General features: G+C 43.7%; 1 protein-coding gene across 1 annotated transcript in view; it reads left to right on the forward strand.

The window, feature by feature from the left end:
• Positions 1–19,549, forward strand: part of ENTREP2 (endosomal transmembrane epsin interactor 2) — a 1,414,698-nt gene that overhangs the window by 736,630 nt on the left and 658,519 nt on the right. Inside the window, exon 4 of the mRNA XM_069222382.1 lies at positions 7,851–7,982. Coding sequence (XP_069078483.1) covers positions 7,851–7,982 — 132 coding nt within the window. The remainder of the gene's footprint in view (positions 1–7,850; positions 7,983–19,549) is intronic.

A 19,549-nucleotide genomic window follows, 5' to 3' on the forward strand; every position in this document is an offset into this window, starting at 1 on the left:
CCCTCTGCCTCTTTGTGGGTAAAATTGCGGCCTATATTCTTGGTTGAACGAATTGTAGGAGCCTCGGGAACCTTGGTTGTAGTAACTCCGGCCGGCAAAACAGTTCCTGCCTTTGCCAGCCCTGGCAAAAACACGTTGCATAAACATTTTCTTTAATGACTGTTGAGCCTTGTCCAAAGAGGTAAAGGTGGCCAGATATTTACCCAGTTCCTTAATATGTTACACCAAAAAGTAAACCTTCAGGTTTTACATGAGGTTGTATCGTCGCCAAATTAATTAATTTTGGATCAAGTTTGAGTAATATGCCTTTCCTTCTTTCGTGTTTTAGTGCAGAATTATCATTTCCAAGGGGCAGACTGTCCTCTGAACCCATAACAAAAGTGCTTCAGGGTCTATCCTAGCTGCCTCTGCCATATCAAAAAAGTGTGTAAGGGGACCAATGACATCTAAAAGTTTATCCTGACAAGAGGACCATGCCTTGTCCACTCCTTTGCGAGTATCTTTACCAAATTTCGTAAAAAATGTGATAAGGGTTTGATCGATAGCAGGAGTAATGGTGGCTTTCAGAGACAGGGAAGGTCGCGGGCATTCAGATTTTAACTTGGCCCTGGTCTGCTTGTCTAAAGGGCAATTCAGTTTGGTGGAAACGTAGTCACCTACATGAGACGCAGGAACCCACTCAGTGGAGTTGGGATGGAGGATGAGAGATGGATCAAACACTGGCAACCCTTCACAATCCATGAGAGGCTTGGGGTTGGAAGCCTCCAATGAAGATAATCTTTTTTTTTTATGTAGGTGAAGAAGTTATGTCATCCTTGTCAGATAGATAAGTATCTGAATCCATATCAGGCATGTTGTCATCCGTATCAGGAATGGAAGTAATGACCATAGGAGCCATAAGATGTTTAGATTTAGATTTAGTTTTTAAAGACGATTTTAAATTATCCTGATTTTTGTTCTCCGTTGAAGGAGCCTTGTGAGGAACTGTGTCCTCTCCCATATGTGAGGGAACTTCACTCATCTTGAGCGCCAATTTATGTAAAACAATTTATTGTAAATTTGGTCAAAGGCGCTGTCTGCTTTCCCCCACAGCCTGGGCCGAAATCATCCTGGTAATCATTTTTAAAACTGAGGATTCAAATTTTTTTGATAATTTCTGAATAGAATTATTAACTGCCTGTTGTACAGATTTTGAATAAATACATTAATGTCTTGTTTAATTGCAGTGACCTGTTGCAAAGGAGAGCTGCCAGTCTCCATACTCGTGTGAAATATATAAATGCCACCAGCAAGATTTGGGTAAAAATCAGCAAAGACAGGGTTAAAAGGGGAAGGCGAAGAATGAGGGTGAAACTCTGCCTATGGGCGGGGCTGAAAGCTGAGGAGAAATGAACCGGAAAAGCCGGACGGACACGTCACTGGTAGTATTGCTGAAAAGAGTGAGCTGGACAACTCCGACTGAAGAGCTGAGAAGTTTTGGTAAAAGGAGTCGACGAAACAATGGTGTCAGTGCTCCTCCAGTGCGGGGAAAATGGTGCCCGCCACCTGAGGAATGGTTGAAATCGTTCAGGAAAAAACGAGCGCGAGGGACAAACCATTTCTGGCATGTGCGACTAGGGAGAAAAAAACGCTACATGCGCGATGGTGCTATAAACAAATGGTAAATACAATAATTATATATATATATATATATATACAGTCAATATAAATATAAATATAACCGAGTGAAATAAAGGGCACTTAACTTGGCTGCAAGCAGCAAGAAAAGAAGTCTGTTCGCAGTCAAGTGACGTAATAATATTATACGTATACCCTGATTGGTTGCCATGTTTGAACTACTTTTTGCTTCCCATTGGTTCTTTTTTCTTGGCCTTTTGGGATTTGTAGTTCTTTGTTTTCTTTGCTGCTGCTTAAATAAAGCAAGAAAAGAAACGCATAATAGGAGCCTCCGGTCTTGTCATAAAATTGCTCCCTATTATATGGAACTTGGAACGGGTTTTGGAGTGTAGCAGAAATTAAAAAAAACTTAAATGCTTATTTGTATTTCAAACAACATGGGAAGTATTATTCCTTCTTTATCAGAAAAATGTTTTGTTTCACTAATCATGCACACTCATGTTTACATGATAGTGTTCTCAAGTAGCCCTTATGTCAAATACTTAATATTGACATAGAACAAACCCCCTACTTTGGTTCAGAAATGGGTCTGATTTAGAATATGGTGCACAGGTTACTCCATAACAAAATGTGCAAGAACTTAGAGTATTTGTAAAGGGGGTAAGAACCAACCTCAAATAATAATCGCAGTGCTTGACAAGATGAAAGACTAAAGCTGTTGTTCGGGTGTTGCTCAGCGTTGAATCTGGTGAATCCAATGAATCCACCTATGAAGGTCGTCGGTGTCAGTGCTAGAAGTTGAATCTTGTGAATCCTGGAACTAGGCAGGGAGAAGTAGACTCTGACAAAAACCAAGGATCTATTACCCTTGGACAGTACTTGGGAGTCAGAACCCATCCAACAGAAGCCAGCAGAGAGGACCAGGTACAGAAAGTTGGAATCTGTCAGCTACTAAGCAGAAAAAGGCCTCTTGGAGTCACTAGTGGAGTCCTGGGTTAAAAGCATCCTTGTCGAGTCTTCCTGCAGGTCCTTCAGGCACCAAGGCAGTCCTTCTGTTGATTCTTCACAGGTCCATGAGTGTGGATAGAGGCAAAAGTTTGCTCCCTTACCCCCAAACCAGTTCTGCTCAGTTCCTCCCCTGCCTCTGGGTTTGAAGCCAGCCTGACTTGAGAGACAAAAGTGTGGCAGACCTAGTGTGAGCTTCATCTGCCAGTGACAAGATGGGCATCATTTGAAGCTCAGGAAGGGGCTGGACACAACCCGCAGGACTTGCTGCCACGGGAGGAATCCCCCTGCCTACACCCACAGCCCTTTGTCCAACTCTGTGATCAATACACATCTCCCCATAAAGGAGCCATCAGAGATCAGGTGACAGCTGGACACTGGGAAGAAAGTATTTTGGTTTTAGACAGCAAAATGCCAACTTTCTAAAAGTGTATATGCCAAAATAATAATATAAAATCCATCTTGGCCATTAAGTTGAATTTTAAATTACTATTACAATGAGTCCTTGACCTTTTTTTCTAACTATTTTCAAACTGAATTTAGAAGTTTTAAATGTAATAGTGTAACCAAGTCTTAACCTATGGGGAGCCAACCTTGCCACAGTACAAAATGAGTTTTCACTGCTAGGACATGCAAACATTAAATATACAGGTCCTACTTTTTAAATACCATGTGCCTTGCCTTATGGGATTTTAATGCCTAACTTTAGGGGTGGCTTATAATTAATTAAAAGGAAGGTTGAGGCCTGGCAAAAGGTTAGTTTTGCCAGGTTGAACTGGCAGTTTAAAACTATGCTCCCAGGCTGCAGTGGCCAGCCTGGAGATATGTATTGCTGTGACAATTTAGTAGATGGCAACATGAGTGCTGCATCCCGCTAGTAGCATTTCATTTTCAGGCTCTGCGTACAAGTAGCACCATATACTAGGAACCTACGGACAAATAAAATGTGCCAATCAGTTGTATGCCAATCTTTACCATGTTTAAAAGGAGAACACAGGAACTTTGCCACTGATTGGCAGGGGTAAATTCCCAACAAAAATGATTCAGACACAGTATTCAAAAATATAGGGTAATACCATGCAGAAGATGATCATTGCCAAAGAAATGTGAGAGATATCCATCTGTCTTATATAAGTGCATTAAAACCTACAGCATTTGTAAAAAAGCACATTGTAGCTGTCATATTTGTGGCAGAGTAAACTGTCTGACAAACTATCAATAAAGCGCACTGATTAGAATACAAGTGAATCAATCCATTGCTACTGAACAACAATCACCTAAGGTGCTTTGAATTAAGATTCATCAATCAAAAAACATCCACCGGCCCAGCCGAATTGAAGAACTACCGGCCCATCTCTATGATCCCCTATCTAGAAAAAGTCCTTGAGAAAGCGAACAACCAGCAACTCACCCATCACCTAGAAGACCTTGACCTTTTGGACCCTTCCCTATGTTTATGACCTACCCACAGCACAGAGACAGCCCTGATTGCATCCACATATGACTTCAGAGCTCTCCTGGACTATGGAAAAACAGCAGCCGCCCTCCTCCTGGTTATGTCCACCATGTTTGACTCTGTCCCCCACCACATCCTGATAAACAGAACCCACCACATCAGGATTCAAGGAAACACCCTCAAATAGATCACAGCATACCTCACCAGCAGAGCCCAAATGAGCAGTCTCCCACCGTTCAGTTCAGAGCCCATAAAGGTAATCTGTGTAGTCCCCCAAGGATTGTCCCTCAGCATGACCATCTTCAACACCTGTACAACCCCTCAGCCTTCACCATCAGATCACACAGACTCAACATCATCTCCAATGCTAACGACACACAGCTCATCCTCTCAATGCCTGAAGATCCCTCTACCACAAAAGCTAACTTCCACAGATGCATGATAAACGTAGCAGACTGAATGAAGGACAAATGTCTCAAACTCAACATCCGAAAACCTAAAATCCTCATCTTTGGGAACAACACCTCGCCATGGACTGACATATGGTGGCCCGCAGAGCTCAGCACCCCCCTAACCCCGCCAACCATGCCCACAACCTTGGCATCCTCCTGGATAGCAAACTATCCTTGAAGAAGCAAGTTGATGCAGTCTCACCCACCTGCTTCCACACCCTTCGCATGGTCCGCAAGACCTTCAGGTGGCTCCCAGCAGACACCAGAAGGACCTTCATGCAGGCCCTCATCACCAGCAGACTGGACTACAGAAATGCGCTCTACATAGGAATCACAGCATGCCTCCTGAAGAGGCTCCAGGCAGTACAGAACTCAGTGGCAAGACTCATACTCAACTTCCCCAAGGACCCACATCACACTCCATCTAAAACAACTACACTGGCTCCCAGTTCAGAAGAGATCCCATTTCAAGAGGCTGACCCACACCTACAAGAACCTGCACAATGAAGGACCAGCATAATCTACAAACGCCTGATCTACCATCAACCGACCAGACACCTCTGACCAGCTTCCCTCACAGACACCCCACGGAACAGTTGAGCCAACAACAAAGAACACTCCTGGCAGTCAAGGCGTGCAACAACCTCCCTCCTGCACTTCAGGACCACACGGTACTCCAGAAATTCAGAAGAGAACTACAGACCTGGATGTTCGATTGATCAATCCTCCACACAGCAGCAGACAGCTCCAGTGCCTCAAGACCCAAATGAGTGATTTGCTGCGCTCTATAAATGATTGATTAATTAATTGATTGGTTGAAGTAAGTGTCCTTCTTTTTAATTAATGCATCTCAGTACGCACTGTTGTTTTGTTTTAGAGATAATTATGGAAAATAAACACCATTCTGTTGCCATTTAGATGATATAGAATCAGAAAAACATAATTTAGTTTGAGCTGGTCTGTTTTCGGCGATGTATTTTGAGGGAAGGGCAACAAACTGTCCTTATGGACTCTAAGGGCTTCTTCATATATTTAAATGATGCTCCAACACATTTGTTGCTAGGCAGCCTGGGCCCTCCTGTTAAACAATGGGTGCACTTCAACCCCTAATGGTTGATGGGTCTCCTTAGTACAACGACATGGCATTCCCTCTTGTCCACAAGGGAAATTAAAAGATGTGGTTCCAAAGATCCTATGGTGTGAGTACAACTTATAACCATAATTTCAAAGTACATTTTTTAAACATAATACTGATATGCACAAAAAATGAGGCACGCTTTTTATTACACAGAACATAGTGATGTAGCTTTGCTCTCTCATAAGTACAGCAATGGATATGCGTTACACAAACTATTTGACTCTAGAAGTTAGAAAGAGCAATATTAATATTATGGAATCCATGTGCATTCATTGAATATAAAATTACTGGTGAATAACATTTTGAATGGGATATTCTGCTGAATGTATATTATATTCTTTCTTAAGAAATCAGGGCATTTTTCATGGAATTGGATGCCTTTTATGTGAATCTGTGTTAAAATAACTAACCAATAATGCTAGAAAATATGCTGTCTTTACTGGTCACATACTGTGATTTTCCATGCCGCATAATTTAGTCCTCCATTGCTGTGTAATTCTAGAGGTCCTGAATAAAGCAAGTGCCATAGAAATTTCTCAGTTTGTCTATGAGCGCCAGAGGCAGATTATGAGGATAGCCACTGCTTATATAAATTATTTTACTTTAGAAAAACTGTATGTAAATTATGCCCTCATTCCGAGGCTGGCGGTCATCAGACCACCAGCCCCCGGACCCGGCGGTAAAGACCACCGCATTATGAGTTGTGGGGTTTGGCTGAAGCCAAACTGCCACAACGCCGCCTGGCCCGCCGGTGCAGTCACACCGAAACGGCTGGCAGTAAGCTCCTCCAGGCCGGCGGCATGCTGCCTACCGCATTACGAGGCAGCATACCACCAGGCTTTTTGCGGCGGTCACCCCACCATGAAAAGCCTGGCTGTCACAAATGGGGATTCCTTTCGCCCACACACACATGACCACACACCCTCATGCACTCTCCCAGTCTTCAGCATACATGCACACACACCCCGCCTCCAAATTTACATCATGCACACTCATCCACACACATCCCCTTCATCCATACTCATCCACACCCCCCTTTATCTACACACATGCGCTCCATGCACACAGACATGCACTCTCGCACACCCATTCAGGCACACATACACGCACACACCACACACATGCACCCAACACCCCCCACCCCTTTTGGGCGATCAACTTACCTTTTCTGGCTAGGTGGTCGTCCGGGAGAGGATAGGTCCTGGTGTTTTCCACCGCCAGCACCGCACCACCGTACAGGACTCTGCCATGCCATATTATGTATCGTAATATGGTGGGCAGTGTCTTGTTCACCATGTCGATGCTGCTGGTGGAAACGCCTCTTCAACTCTGTCGGCCAGGCAGACGGAGTCAGATTTCTGCCCAAAAACAGGCAGAAGTCATTTCTGGACTCGTGATATGGTGGTCAGCAGACCTCCAACAATGGCGGTCTGCTGGCTGCAGTACTTCGGTGGTCTTCAGAAAAGACTACCAAAGTCGTAACCTTAGTCTGATGTAGATTCAATGAAAATATGGCATGGCTCCAGTCCCAGTGAACCTTTGTTAGTTACCTTTGGTGTAATAGTGAATGGTTGTACTATTGAGTACATCAGTGGGTCTTAACCTTTTGACTCCTTAGGGTCCCCACTTAATATTACTGGAATCTGGGGACCCCCCCACTGAATCATTATTGGAATCCAGGGATCCAGTCTAAGCAATTTCGATGATTAGACCTGCAAAACAATACACAAAAATAAGAAAACATGCGTCCATCAAAGAAATACACATATGAACAAAACAAATCTAAACATTACTTTTAATAGTAAGGTTGGAGCTTTTCTAAATTCAGTTGAAGCCAACCATCGTCCATACTATGTTCTGTTTGATGCACTTGCATTGCTCCAACAAATCAATCCGAGAATTCCAGCTTAATTTTTAGTCTCCAGGTTATAATGTCTTCACATTTTCAGAGCATGGTAACATTTTCAATGTTACATGTCACTTCTTTATGTATATAAACTGTTTTACTTTGGGTTTTTTTCAATTTAATTTCCTAAGCAGTTCATGGACCCCCTGAATTGGCGTCACAGACCTCCAGGGGTCCTTGGTTCATAGGTTTAGAAACATTGGTGTACACCACTGAATATTAAATGTGAGCACATTTGTTATCATGTTTGCTTACAAGGAATCTTCTCTTTTGTAGATTAATTTTGACAGTGATGGTGTCTGCGTTTGCTGCGAAATGCAACATCAAACGTCTGGCTGCAGCAACCTTGGAGAAACCCTTAAGCTGAACCCACTGCAGGAGTGCAATGCTGTGAGATTGACACTGAAGGTGAGGACTTTGTGTTCATTGTTTGGCCTCCAAAGTCTTGTTTGGGATTTCTTTGATGAATAGGCTTCTTTTTTCAAATTCGGTGGGTCAATTTAAGGAGAATCACTTAATTTTACCTGCAGTGTACATTACTGTTAGAAACACTGGATGACTTTTGGGCTTTCCAGTAATAGCATTAGTTAATGAAACTGACTTGGGAATATCAAGGCATGACCACACATTTTTAAAATCATTACAAACGTAGGATTCGTCTTGCACAACTGTTTCTATGAAACCTGGGCTTCAATAGCTCCAACCGCTTACCCCAAGATAGATGTATGGACATAGTTCACCTGCAACACTTCCCACCCCCTCTCGTCTGACAAGCCCCTGAACTTTTCACTAGTTGTATTTGCCTCTCAGCAATCTGACACTGGGTCTGATGGATGCTGGAAGTCCCCTCTGGTTGGAAAGTTGATGGTGAGAAGAGCCAAAATGAAACACGGGCCTGCACACTGTACCACAAGTGCACAACCTCCAATGGTCAGAGTCTATGCCTCCTCCCATGTACCACAACTCTGCCACTCGTGTGAGTTCCTTGACAGTGCCACACTTCTGTCTAAGTGTGTAGCTGCTGCACACCTGGCCCTCAGTCACCAACTTTCTCACTTGTTGACTGCTGGGATTCCCTGCAAGACTCCTGTTGTTCATAAAAATGAACCAGTGCTAATCTGCAGACCTTCAATGATGAAAGCACCAGGCCGCCAAACTGTATCCTTTGTGCCCTACCTCCACTGGCCCCTAGCTCGGCACGGTGAGCTCACAGCCTGTGTACTGCCAACATATGTCCACAGGCAGGGTTTTTCGTTCTATAGTACATGGGGAGATATGGGAGTGCCAAACTTCCCCTGTCTCTGGAGCACATAAGCAATTTATTGGAAAGTCTGGCCCTAGTACCTTTCCATATGAATCGAGTGATCATTGTACAGGCCTCTATGAAAAAGTCTCTAAGGATGTTGATGGGCAGGCTTTGGAACAGATATCAAAAATGTGGGAGTACCGTCATCTTAATAATATTGATACGACCCAGCCATGTGGCCAAAGCGACGACCATCTCATAAAGTCTGTTAGCAGGGTCGTGAGAAGGGGCGGAAAGTTGGCCTGAACAGGTCAGTGACCTTAGCGGTGAGTTTGATGCCTAGGTACTTAATTTCCTTTTTGGCCCAAACAAATGGAGATGCAGACGCGATCTCCCTCATCTCAAATTGAGGATATATGATTTCCCTCTGTTCACCTTAAAGCCTGCCACCTGCTCATAAAGAGCGATCTTCTCCTGGACCGTCAGGAGGATCGTGCGCGGCTCAGTAACAAAGAACAAAATGTTGTATGCAAACAATGAGATTTTATGCTGGTCGGGCCAAACCGGATTCCCTGAAAATCCGAACGAGCTCTCATCCTTGCCGCCAAAGGTTCCACACTAAGTGCAAAAAGCAGTGTGGGAAAAAGGCAACCCTGCCTCGTTCTCTGTGTCAAGTAAAATAACTTGGATACTACCCCATTTACCAGTATTCGTGATCGGGGACAGGAGTAGTTGCTCATCACCATTGCTATAAACTGGTTCCCAAACCCAAATCGCCGCAGAGTAGCTACCAGGAAGGACCACTCCACCCTGTCAAAAGCTTTTATGGCATCTAGCGCCAGTAGCAATGCCGGTACCTGTTTCTTTGTCACTTTTTCCATCAAATGAATGACTCATCTAAAGTTATTGTGGTTTTAACAGTTCCTTCTTACAGTACACCTTTAAATGCATTTTGCTTTTTGCATATATTTTTATGATGGAAAAAAGTCATCCCTACAGATGTTAACAATGACTTTTCATTTTCCTCAAAATTTTGCAACAAGCTTTATCAATCTCCTTAAGTCATACTAAAGCAGAAAGCCCTGCAGGCTTCAAATGAAACAACTGCAGGTTTCCCCCCAGCACCTACTCACACAAAGGCAGGACCTAAAATATTAAAACAATAGCAAAAGGACAGCTGTTTGAGAAAACATCTATAAGAATGGCTGGACCTATATTCCTTTCTAAGGGAGCTGCGAAGCCTTGAGGCTCCCATGTTACTTACTGGTTACTTAGCAGCTATGACAGACATTTTTGAAGAGTTATCATCAATCACAGCTGCCTGTTATGATTCACCCTCCTGTTTTCTGAACATGTTTTTGTTAGCGTTTGGGACTCTGCAAACTTTATCACTGCTAACCAGTGCTAAAGTGCTTGTGCTGACTCCTTTAAACATGGTGAAACTGGCTTATATTGAATTGGCACATTTAATGTACTTGCAAGTCCCTAATAAATCAGTAGTACATGCACCTAGACCCTGTAAATTAAATTCTACTAGTAGGTCTGCAGCTTTGATTGTGCCATCCACTTAAACAACCCTTCAAACATGTCTCAGGCCTGCCATTGCAGCCTGTGTGTGCAGTTCTAAACTACCATTTCGACCTGGGAAGATAAACCTCTTGCCAGGTCAAAATCTCTCTTTTTAATACACATACATCACCCCTAGCAAATGCCCTACACATCCCAGAGAGCAGAGTGCAGTGTATTTAAAATGTTGAGCATGTACTTTTAAGTTTCACATTTTCTGGCATTGGAAAACTCCTAAATTTGTTTTTCCCTACTATGATCTACCTCTTCCTTAGGATATTATATGGTTGCCCTATTACATTTAATAAGTGCTAACCTTTCATTTGGAATGGCTCAACCTTTTATGTTTGGTGTCTGAGAAACTGTAATTAAAACTCCTCTCTAGTGGTAAAGTCAGATTTTAAGTTACAATTTTGAAAATGCCATTTTTAGAAGGTTTGCATTTTTTGCCCTAACCATTTGGTGGCATGCAGGTTGGGCCACATGACTGAGTGTAGTTAACAGTTGGACTTTATTTATTCCTCCCAGACATTCACACAGTATTGGGATTAGGGATGCCTGAATTGCCAGGATGAGGGGGGAAGGTGGAACTGGACACCTGCAACTGAAATCCTAAGGTTTTGGGCTCTTCACGAAAGGGCTAATTCGTGCCAAGATTGGGCCACCTGCACCACTCCCCAACACGAAGTTCCAGTGAACCCAATTCTTTGTGCCAAACTAATTGCCAGTGATGCCAGGCAATCCAAGTTCTGCAACACATGCAATAGCATTGACAGCTCACGATGGCTGTCAATGCGAAGCTCCAGCAAGAAACGTCCATGACATCAGACAGGATCTTTGTACTACAGTGCCGACTGACTGCGACGGCTGGTCTTCTCTTCATGCTACTTCCATGCTCCCTGCAGGCTCTTGCACTGCCCATGGAACCCTTCACTCTGCACTTTGAAGATAACCCATTTAACAGGGCTAACCTGGTCCATGTATCCGGCCCATGCTCCATCGCAATCAGCTGGAACTTGTGACTTTTGACTTTCACTGGATCTCAAACAACCATATAACACCAAGTGGTGCTTTGTGCGTTTAGACATTTCACTTACCTGACACCTTTAATTTGCATGTCTCCAGTTCTACTGATTGGATTTTTGTAATTTTTTTATCAAATAATGTATTAAATATTCCTTTTTATATGGGATTTTTCTTGTGTTGTGTTTTCACATTGTTACTGTTTGATGTGCTGCATAAATACTTTACACATGCCTCTAAGTTAAGCTGTTTTAGTGCCAAACTACTAGAGGGTTAAGAACAGGTTAGTATGAGGTTTTGTTGCTGATTTCACCCTAACAGAAATTGTGGTTGCTGTTTGAGAATTTTTACACCAGTAACCTGAAGTCCTGCATCATCATTGAGGTTGCTGTTAATGAGAGGCTTGTGATTTGAAGATGCATCATGCACTGCTAGTTCCGAAGAAGTAGCAGAGCTGCAATGCGATGAGGAGTCTTGCATCATCATCGAGGCTGCCATCAATGAGGGACATGCAATTTGAAAGCCTTCGTCGAGGATGCATCATGCAGCAGTGGTTTCGAGGAGACTACGGGGTGTGATGTGAGGTTCAGCATTGATGATGCATCACACTACAGCAGTTGTGAAGCGGGCTGCAGGGAGATGCATCATGCAGCATTTGGCTCCAACCACAGGACCACAGATGAGCTGGCTGAGCACTTTCAGGCCCACTACTAAGGGGTGCAGAACTGGGATGGCACCACTTGGTGGTAGTACTCAAAGCCGACACATTTCAGGTGCTGGGTTCAATATGGTAAACGCTTCCTATCCCTGAGCCTCTGATCAGGGGGGCAACCAACTAGCCTTTGGAGTCACTCTGGTGTTCCTGGGCTCAAGATGCAGCTCCAGTCCTTTTACTCAGGAAGCAGGGCAGCAGGTAGCAGGGCCACATAGTAGCAGACCAGCACAACAGACTTTCTGTGTCTTACACAAGTCCAGGTCTGTACTTAAGAATTTGATCTGTGGTTCCCACATTGATGTAGGAGGAGTTTCTAGAGGATTCCATCCCCAGAGGTGTTTGGAATTTCCTGCCTTCCTGTCCTGGCCTCACCTTGCCTGGAGTCACAAAAGACTAGTGTTAAACCCTTTGTGAGTGTGCGCAGGCAGGGCCTTGTGTAAGTGTAGTAGGTAACAGCTCCACCCCCTCATCAAGTCAGAAAAAAGGCCCATCCAGCCAAAACCTATTCTTCTTTGACTCACTGTTTAAAAGCAATACACAAATTCCAACTGCAACCTACACCTAGTCATGTGACCCAGGATAAAGGCCGCAGGCATCAAATGGGTGGGACAAGAAAATGCCAACTTTCCAAAAAGTACCATTTTCAGAATTGTGACCCGAAATCCAGCTTTACCATTAAGTTTTAGGTTACAATTCTTCAGACATCAAACTTTAACTGCTCTCAATTGAAAGTTATCACCTAATAAGTAGATAATAAGACTTTGAAAGATACTTTTAACAGACCTTGAATGATACTTTATTTAGACAATCAAAGCCAATAAAGGGCCAACAACATGGAGTAGTAAACTGTGCAAATATAAAGAAAATTGCAATAAAATAGACAGATAAGCAATGTCGCAATGCACATAACAATTTTTTTAAAGCAGATGAGGCACATAACATACTACTTTAAAGTGCTAGTGACTATTTGCTTGTATGTGAGTTAACATAACATTGTTTGCCCAATGAGGCCTGTAGGACTAAATTAGTTAAATAAAATTGGGACAATAATTTTACTGCAATTCCACAATAAAAAAGGGATTTAAAGAGATACAATTAAAACCATGGTTTAAAATACATGCTGTAGTACACTGACATGCTTTTCTCAGACAGATTGGAGTATTCATTCTAGATGCAGAGTTGATAGTAAATAATATCCATTGCACTAAATGCTAAAGCCAAGTCGGGCCTCGCTATGTATGTACATATAAAATTATATTAACTTTGACATTGCCCTTAAATGTCATGGCTTAAGCTAAGACCTACTAACATTTTGAAACGATACAGCAGTTTTTAGTTTAACATTTCTAAAGCTAAAATAAAAGCATTTTATTACAATTGATGCTTTGCCAAGAAAAATAAAGATTACTCTAAGCCCAAAAATTGTTACTAAAGTGCACACTTATAAAGTGCCATACACTGAGAGGTTAAAGTTCTAGTTTTTCACTGAAAGCAAACTGAAAATTATAGGATAAACAAACTCTAATCTTTGTATTCCTAGATCAGCAGGACTGATGCGGTTTATGAGAAGATAGCCTAGGACCAATAATAATCTCAAATAAAATTAGTATACGAATGGCAGAACTCACCTAGCAGTCTGCCCATTTTGTTTGTACATAGGTCAATTTGTGACAGACAATATCTGTGCAAAGAAACAAAAGGTTGTCTAGAAAGCTAATATTAAGCAGCAAGAATAGGACCACAAAACTCCACCACACTGGATCCTAGCCTACTCAGAGGACATAAGAGTAAGTACCATACAATAAACATTCTCTAACATTATAGCCCTGAAGACAGCAGGATAGTAGAAGTTGTCACGTTGAATGTGATAACTAGCCATTGATGATCTCTGATAATAACTGAGTAAGAGCAACAACCATCTGCTTGCAGCCTGACTGCTTTGTTCATGCATGGACCTTTGTTCTTCAGATAAGGCCCTTGCGAAGAAATACTAGAGCTCTGAGAGAGTTGAGGCTGTAGCTAAGTTCATAATGGCTAAGGCAACAAGGCAATTTTTGACTTTAATGAGTTAAGATGCATGAGATGGCCTCCTTTGTCATCCAGCCAACGTGTGAGATATTTATATTTCGTTGATTTAATCAAATGACAGTTGTTCAGAAATCAAGCACCTGTTTTTTCTTTTTCCTGTCAAAAATCACAGTTTGATTTTTCAAACTTTGTCATTCTGTTTGAACTGCTATGATTATGTAGCAGGTTAACCCAATGTTATCCTAAGGGAGAAGCAGGCCTTACAGTAGTGCAAAATGAGTTTAAGAGTTTTTCAGTAGAAGGACATGTAAAACCTAAAAGTGCATGTCCGACTTTTTAAATACACTGCACCCTGCACAGTGGGCTGGTTAGGGCATACCCAGGCGTGACGTCTATGTATTATAAAGGAAGGTTTCGGTCTGCAAAATGTTTATTTTACCAGGTCGAATTGGCAGTTTATTCCTGCACACACAGGCTGCAATGACAGGTCTGAGCCATGTTTAAAGGGCTACTTAAGTGGGTGTCCCAATAAGTGCAGCAGTCCCACTCGCAGGTTGTAATTTACAGGCCCTAGTTACATGTAGCGCCATTTTACTAAGGACTTATTAGTGAACTAAATGTGCCAATTGCATGCAAGATAAATTTACCATGTCTAAAGGAGAGAGCACAATCACTTCAACACTGGTTAGCAGTGGTAATTTGGGTAGAGTCCTAAAAGCAGCAAACACAAAGTCAGCAAAAACAAGATAGAAGGCAAAAAGTTGGGAGAACCCACGCCAAAGATGTCAGTCCTAACAGCTCTGCAGTGATTGTCCATCTCCACACATGCCTTCTCCTTCACTGTCAAACTTCAAGGGGGTCCCCTGAGGACCATAACTCTCTGTCATGGATGGATGAAAGGATTGCCTTAACAGCTTCTAAAATTCACAACCCATCCCGTTGCTGCAGAAACATAAGCTAAACTGGAATGTATCTAATACTTTATGGGACATTTGATATGGTAGTTCAGGGGGACAAACGTTATCGAACCTGATACAGTTAGCTCAAGTGCTGAGTTTCATTAGTAGGAGACTCAACTTACCTGATGCACAAGTGTATGAAAGCATTTAGCTAATGGACATTTGGCTTTAGATTTGCATTCCAGACTGAATAAATTATATAAAAGGAACCGACTCAGGTCACTGTACCACGTGCCATTCAAATGTTACAATTTAACAGTCGAGACAATTGAAAAAAAAAAAAAAAAAAAAAGATCATATGATTTACCCAAAAGCTAAGATGTATTCCCTTTTAGTATAAAAATAATGTTACAAGGTAGCATCATCACAATGTGTCAGGTTATATAAAATATAGACTAAGTCTGATTCACCACAAGGCTTTGTGTGTGTAGTTGTTAGGCCTAGCAAACAACATTCATCCCCACCCAGCCTACAGGCAGATTCCTAAAAGCAGGAAAAACGAAGTCAGCAAAAGCAGGAGGATGGAAGGCAAAAGGTTGGGGGAAATCCACACCAAGGATGTCAGGCCTGACAGCTCTGCTGTGTTTGTCTATCTCCTCACATGCATTTTCCTTACCTGTCAAACTTCAAAGTGATCTCCTAATGAGCTAAGGAGACATGACTCTCTGTCATGGATGGATAAAAGGATTACCTTAATAGCCTCTAAAATTAACACCCCATCCTCTTGCTCCAGAAACATAAGCTAAACTCCCCTGGAATGTATCTAATATTTTATGGGGCATTTGATATGCCTGTTGAGGAGCACAACAGTTATTGAAGTTGAGACAGGCAACTCGAGAGCTGAGATTCATAAGTAGGAGACTCAACACACCTCATGCACGAGTGCACGAAAGCATTCAGCTAAGGTAAATGTGGCTTTCGATTTGCATTCCAGCCTGAATAAATTATATAAAGGGAACCGAGTCAGGTCATTGTACCACGTGCCAATCAAATGTTACATTTTAACACAGTTTAGACAACAGCACAATATAAAAAACACTAGAGGTCATACAATTTACCACAAAGAAAAGATGTATTCCCTTTCGGTATCAAAATAATATTACAAGGCATCATCATTACAGTGTGTCAGGTTATATTGAATTTAGACTAGGTCTGATCTGCCACAAGGCTTTGTGTGTGCAGTTGATAGGCTCGTCGAACAACATTTCTTTCCACCCAGCCTACAGGTGTAAATTTATGCGTACACCTTTTACTTGCAACTGATCCTGTAGTAAAATATGTGCACAGGAGGTTGAAGCTTAAAGTCAATTTCAAGGACCATTACAGTCCATTACATTCCATGAAATTCCAATTGAGTCTCATAGCGGTGGTCAAAACCAGAGGTCTAACAGGGCTTCATGGGTAGAATCCATCTCATACACTAGGTTTGCTTTTTTCTGAAGCACAGCACAGATAGGTTTAAAAGTGGTTCTGTGCATTTGAAAAGTTTCAGTAGCACATAATGCAGTGCAGTGATAGTCCTGAAGACAACACATATTGGTGCCAGCTTTCAAACCCCATTGAACGTTTGGTAAGGCACCAAAATGGAAAGACTCTTTGATCTCAGGAACAACTCAGCTATCGTCGCCAAGAAGTCTTTTTGCTAAGCTGTGACTTATTGCTTCCCTCAAGGCTTCATAGGCTACTCACCAAAGCTGCAAAGCTGCTCTTATGTGGTAGTTAGGCATGTTACCTGTAAGAGCGGACTGACCACAGCCCACACAATAGAGCAGAATTTCCCATTGTTCCTTTAGATAGAACCAGGGCGCAGGCTTTCCTGTGCATGGACTCTTGTCAAGCAGGCAAGCTCTATTTATTGTAAAATAAGTTTAATTACGCACTGCAAAGCTTAACGCTCCACAAGACAACTATTAAATCTAATTAGTCAATTTGTCGGTGAAGCATTCGATTGTAATACATCAAAAATAGAGACTCTGGTAATGGCTCCCGTAGGTAGCCACCTCCATTGAATAGCGGTTCCGGGTCAGCGGAGGCAGCACCAGTGGGAAGCAGGCTCTGACGGCGTGACAGGCTCTGCCGTGGAGGAGAAGGCAGGGTTCCTTCCCCGCGCTGCTGCCGGCCGAGGGAGGGCTCCTCGGGGCGACGAGCGCCTGCTAGTGCCTGCTAGTGCCCGCACGCCCTGCCGCCCAGGTACGAGACCGGGGGACTGCTACGGGCAACGACTGCTGGAGGGTACTCTGTGCCTTAACGAACCACTCCCCACCCTCCCGAGGCCTCACCCGCTCCTTCCTGAGGAGCAGCCGGGGAGAAGGCTAGTCTCGGCGGAGCAAGGGCAAGGGCCAGGAGTGACCGCGCTGCCGAGGAGCTGAGGGCCGTAGAAACACACCGCCGCCATGGCGCACTCCCCTGTGGTAGTGCAGGTGAGCCCCTAGCCCGGAAGAGGTTCCGTGCCCGTCGCAGAGCCCAACGTAAACCCAGTGCAGGGAGAGGTGCCCTCTACGGGGGGGAATAGACTGCCACGTGCCGCCCTGCCAGCCTTGGAAACTCCGCGCCTGTGACAGCCTGTGACAGACAGATAGCCGCCATTTGCTGCTACGAAGAGAAGACCAAAACGTCGCCGGAGCAACCAGTTTCGCCTTCCAGCGCCCGGCGCAAGGGGACGGAAGGATAAGCCGGCGGCCTGCGAGAGGCCTCGTAAAGGACGGTGCCTGTGCCGGGCCTCGGGGGCCCATAGGCCGCACAACTCACAGTAGGCCGCACCGATCCTTGCATCCCTTTTTAGCCCAAGCAGCTGCCCAAGGTGACGTTCGGGAAGAAGCCGCCGACATTGCCGACATTGCCCGCTGGAGCGTGAGAGCAGGAAAAGGAAGACGGGGAACCGTAAATTAGGATACACGCGGAGACCCGCAGAGGGAAAAGGACTGACCCAATTCCCCGGATAACCGGAAAGGACTGAGTTGTCTGTGCCCGCATCCCTTTTGGACTTTTGGACTTTTCGGGCTTCGGACTTTCGGACTGACGGCACTCAGTCCGCTCAATACAGACGCCTGGCTCCCCAGAAGGACTGAGGGTTTGAGCCCGGCATCTCGTAAAGGACTCGGTACCACCGGCACGCTCCGGAGGCCTGTAAGGGATCATCGTAGCCCGCAAGGACTGATATCCCGAGCGACACTCAGGTTCTGTTCTGTTTCCAGTAAGGACTGGGGTGCTTTGTGTTTCATTGGGGGAGCGGGGGAGCGGGGAGCGGGGCCCTCAAGAGGCTAACCGGCCTTTTATTTATATTTTCAAGCAGCCCTTATCATCTTATTATCTGTGCATAATTGGGAAAAGCCTTATTTGATTTTAAAAGTGATAATTTGTGACTGCTAAGCATGTCAAAGCAAAAAGTCCCCTCTATACCCCAGACATTGGATAATTATTTAGTGAAGATTGTTAGTAAAATTAATTGCGAGAGGAGACAATCCCTAGGGCTTAGCAGCCCCCCCCATTATCTAGTGTGCAACTTTCACCGGCTCCATTGGCTCTGGATGACAGTAGTAGTGTCTGCACTAATTCCGGTGTTCCTGATAGGGAAATGATTATGCAGAATACTTCTACTTTAGTCGATCTAGAGGCTTCTACTGATCCCATAGTGCAACACCCACCCACCCCACCCACCCCACTACCCAGAGTGGTTAGAGCATGTAGAAAGACCCAGATTCTAAACGTGGGGGTGCTCGGCCCGCAAAAAAAAGATTAGTTAGCCCCCTCAAGAATCCAGATAAGGATGAGGATAATACGGTAAATATCGACGACGTTAAACTAGATGCAGAAAAAACAAATAACTTAGTAAGTATTATTGACTCAAAGATTAAGGGTATTGTCAAACCTCTTATGGTAAAAATTGATCAGCTAACCGCGGAGGTTAATAGATTAGGCGATCTCCTCAAAAAAACACTGGTGGAAGCAGATAGTGTGTCAGCCCCAATAACAATAAACAATCATGATACTCAGGTTGCTCCCCCCGGTGTTGTTACAGGTTTTGATACTAGTAGGAATGTTGTACAGAACTACTCGACAGCACAGCCCTTAGCCTGTAATGATAGCCAGGTTGTTTTAATACCTGATAGAAAAGAGGATTGGACTGAGGTAAGGCGAAGGCGCGCCATTAATCTCCCTCCTGATTGCGCACCATATGTTGTAGTTTTAGCTAATGTTCCCCCTGTTGTAAAGGGGAACCATCAGGAAACCCACGAGTCTTTAAAAAATAAAACCGTTTCCTGGATGCACAGGCATTGTGGATTTCCAACTGAACTCTCAGATCAAATCTTGACTAACAGAAGGGTATATTGGATAGGGAGCTCTAAGAAAAGTTTTGGTGGTCACTGTGTCATTATAAACTTTAAACACCCCCAACATGCTGCCACTGTATTATTAAAAGCTGCCTCATTACCAATTA

This window comes from Pleurodeles waltl, chromosome 3_1, assembly GCF_031143425.1.
Source record: "Pleurodeles waltl isolate 20211129_DDA chromosome 3_1, aPleWal1.hap1.20221129, whole genome shotgun sequence".
Lineage (NCBI taxonomy): Eukaryota > Metazoa > Chordata > Amphibia > Caudata > Salamandridae > Pleurodeles > Pleurodeles waltl.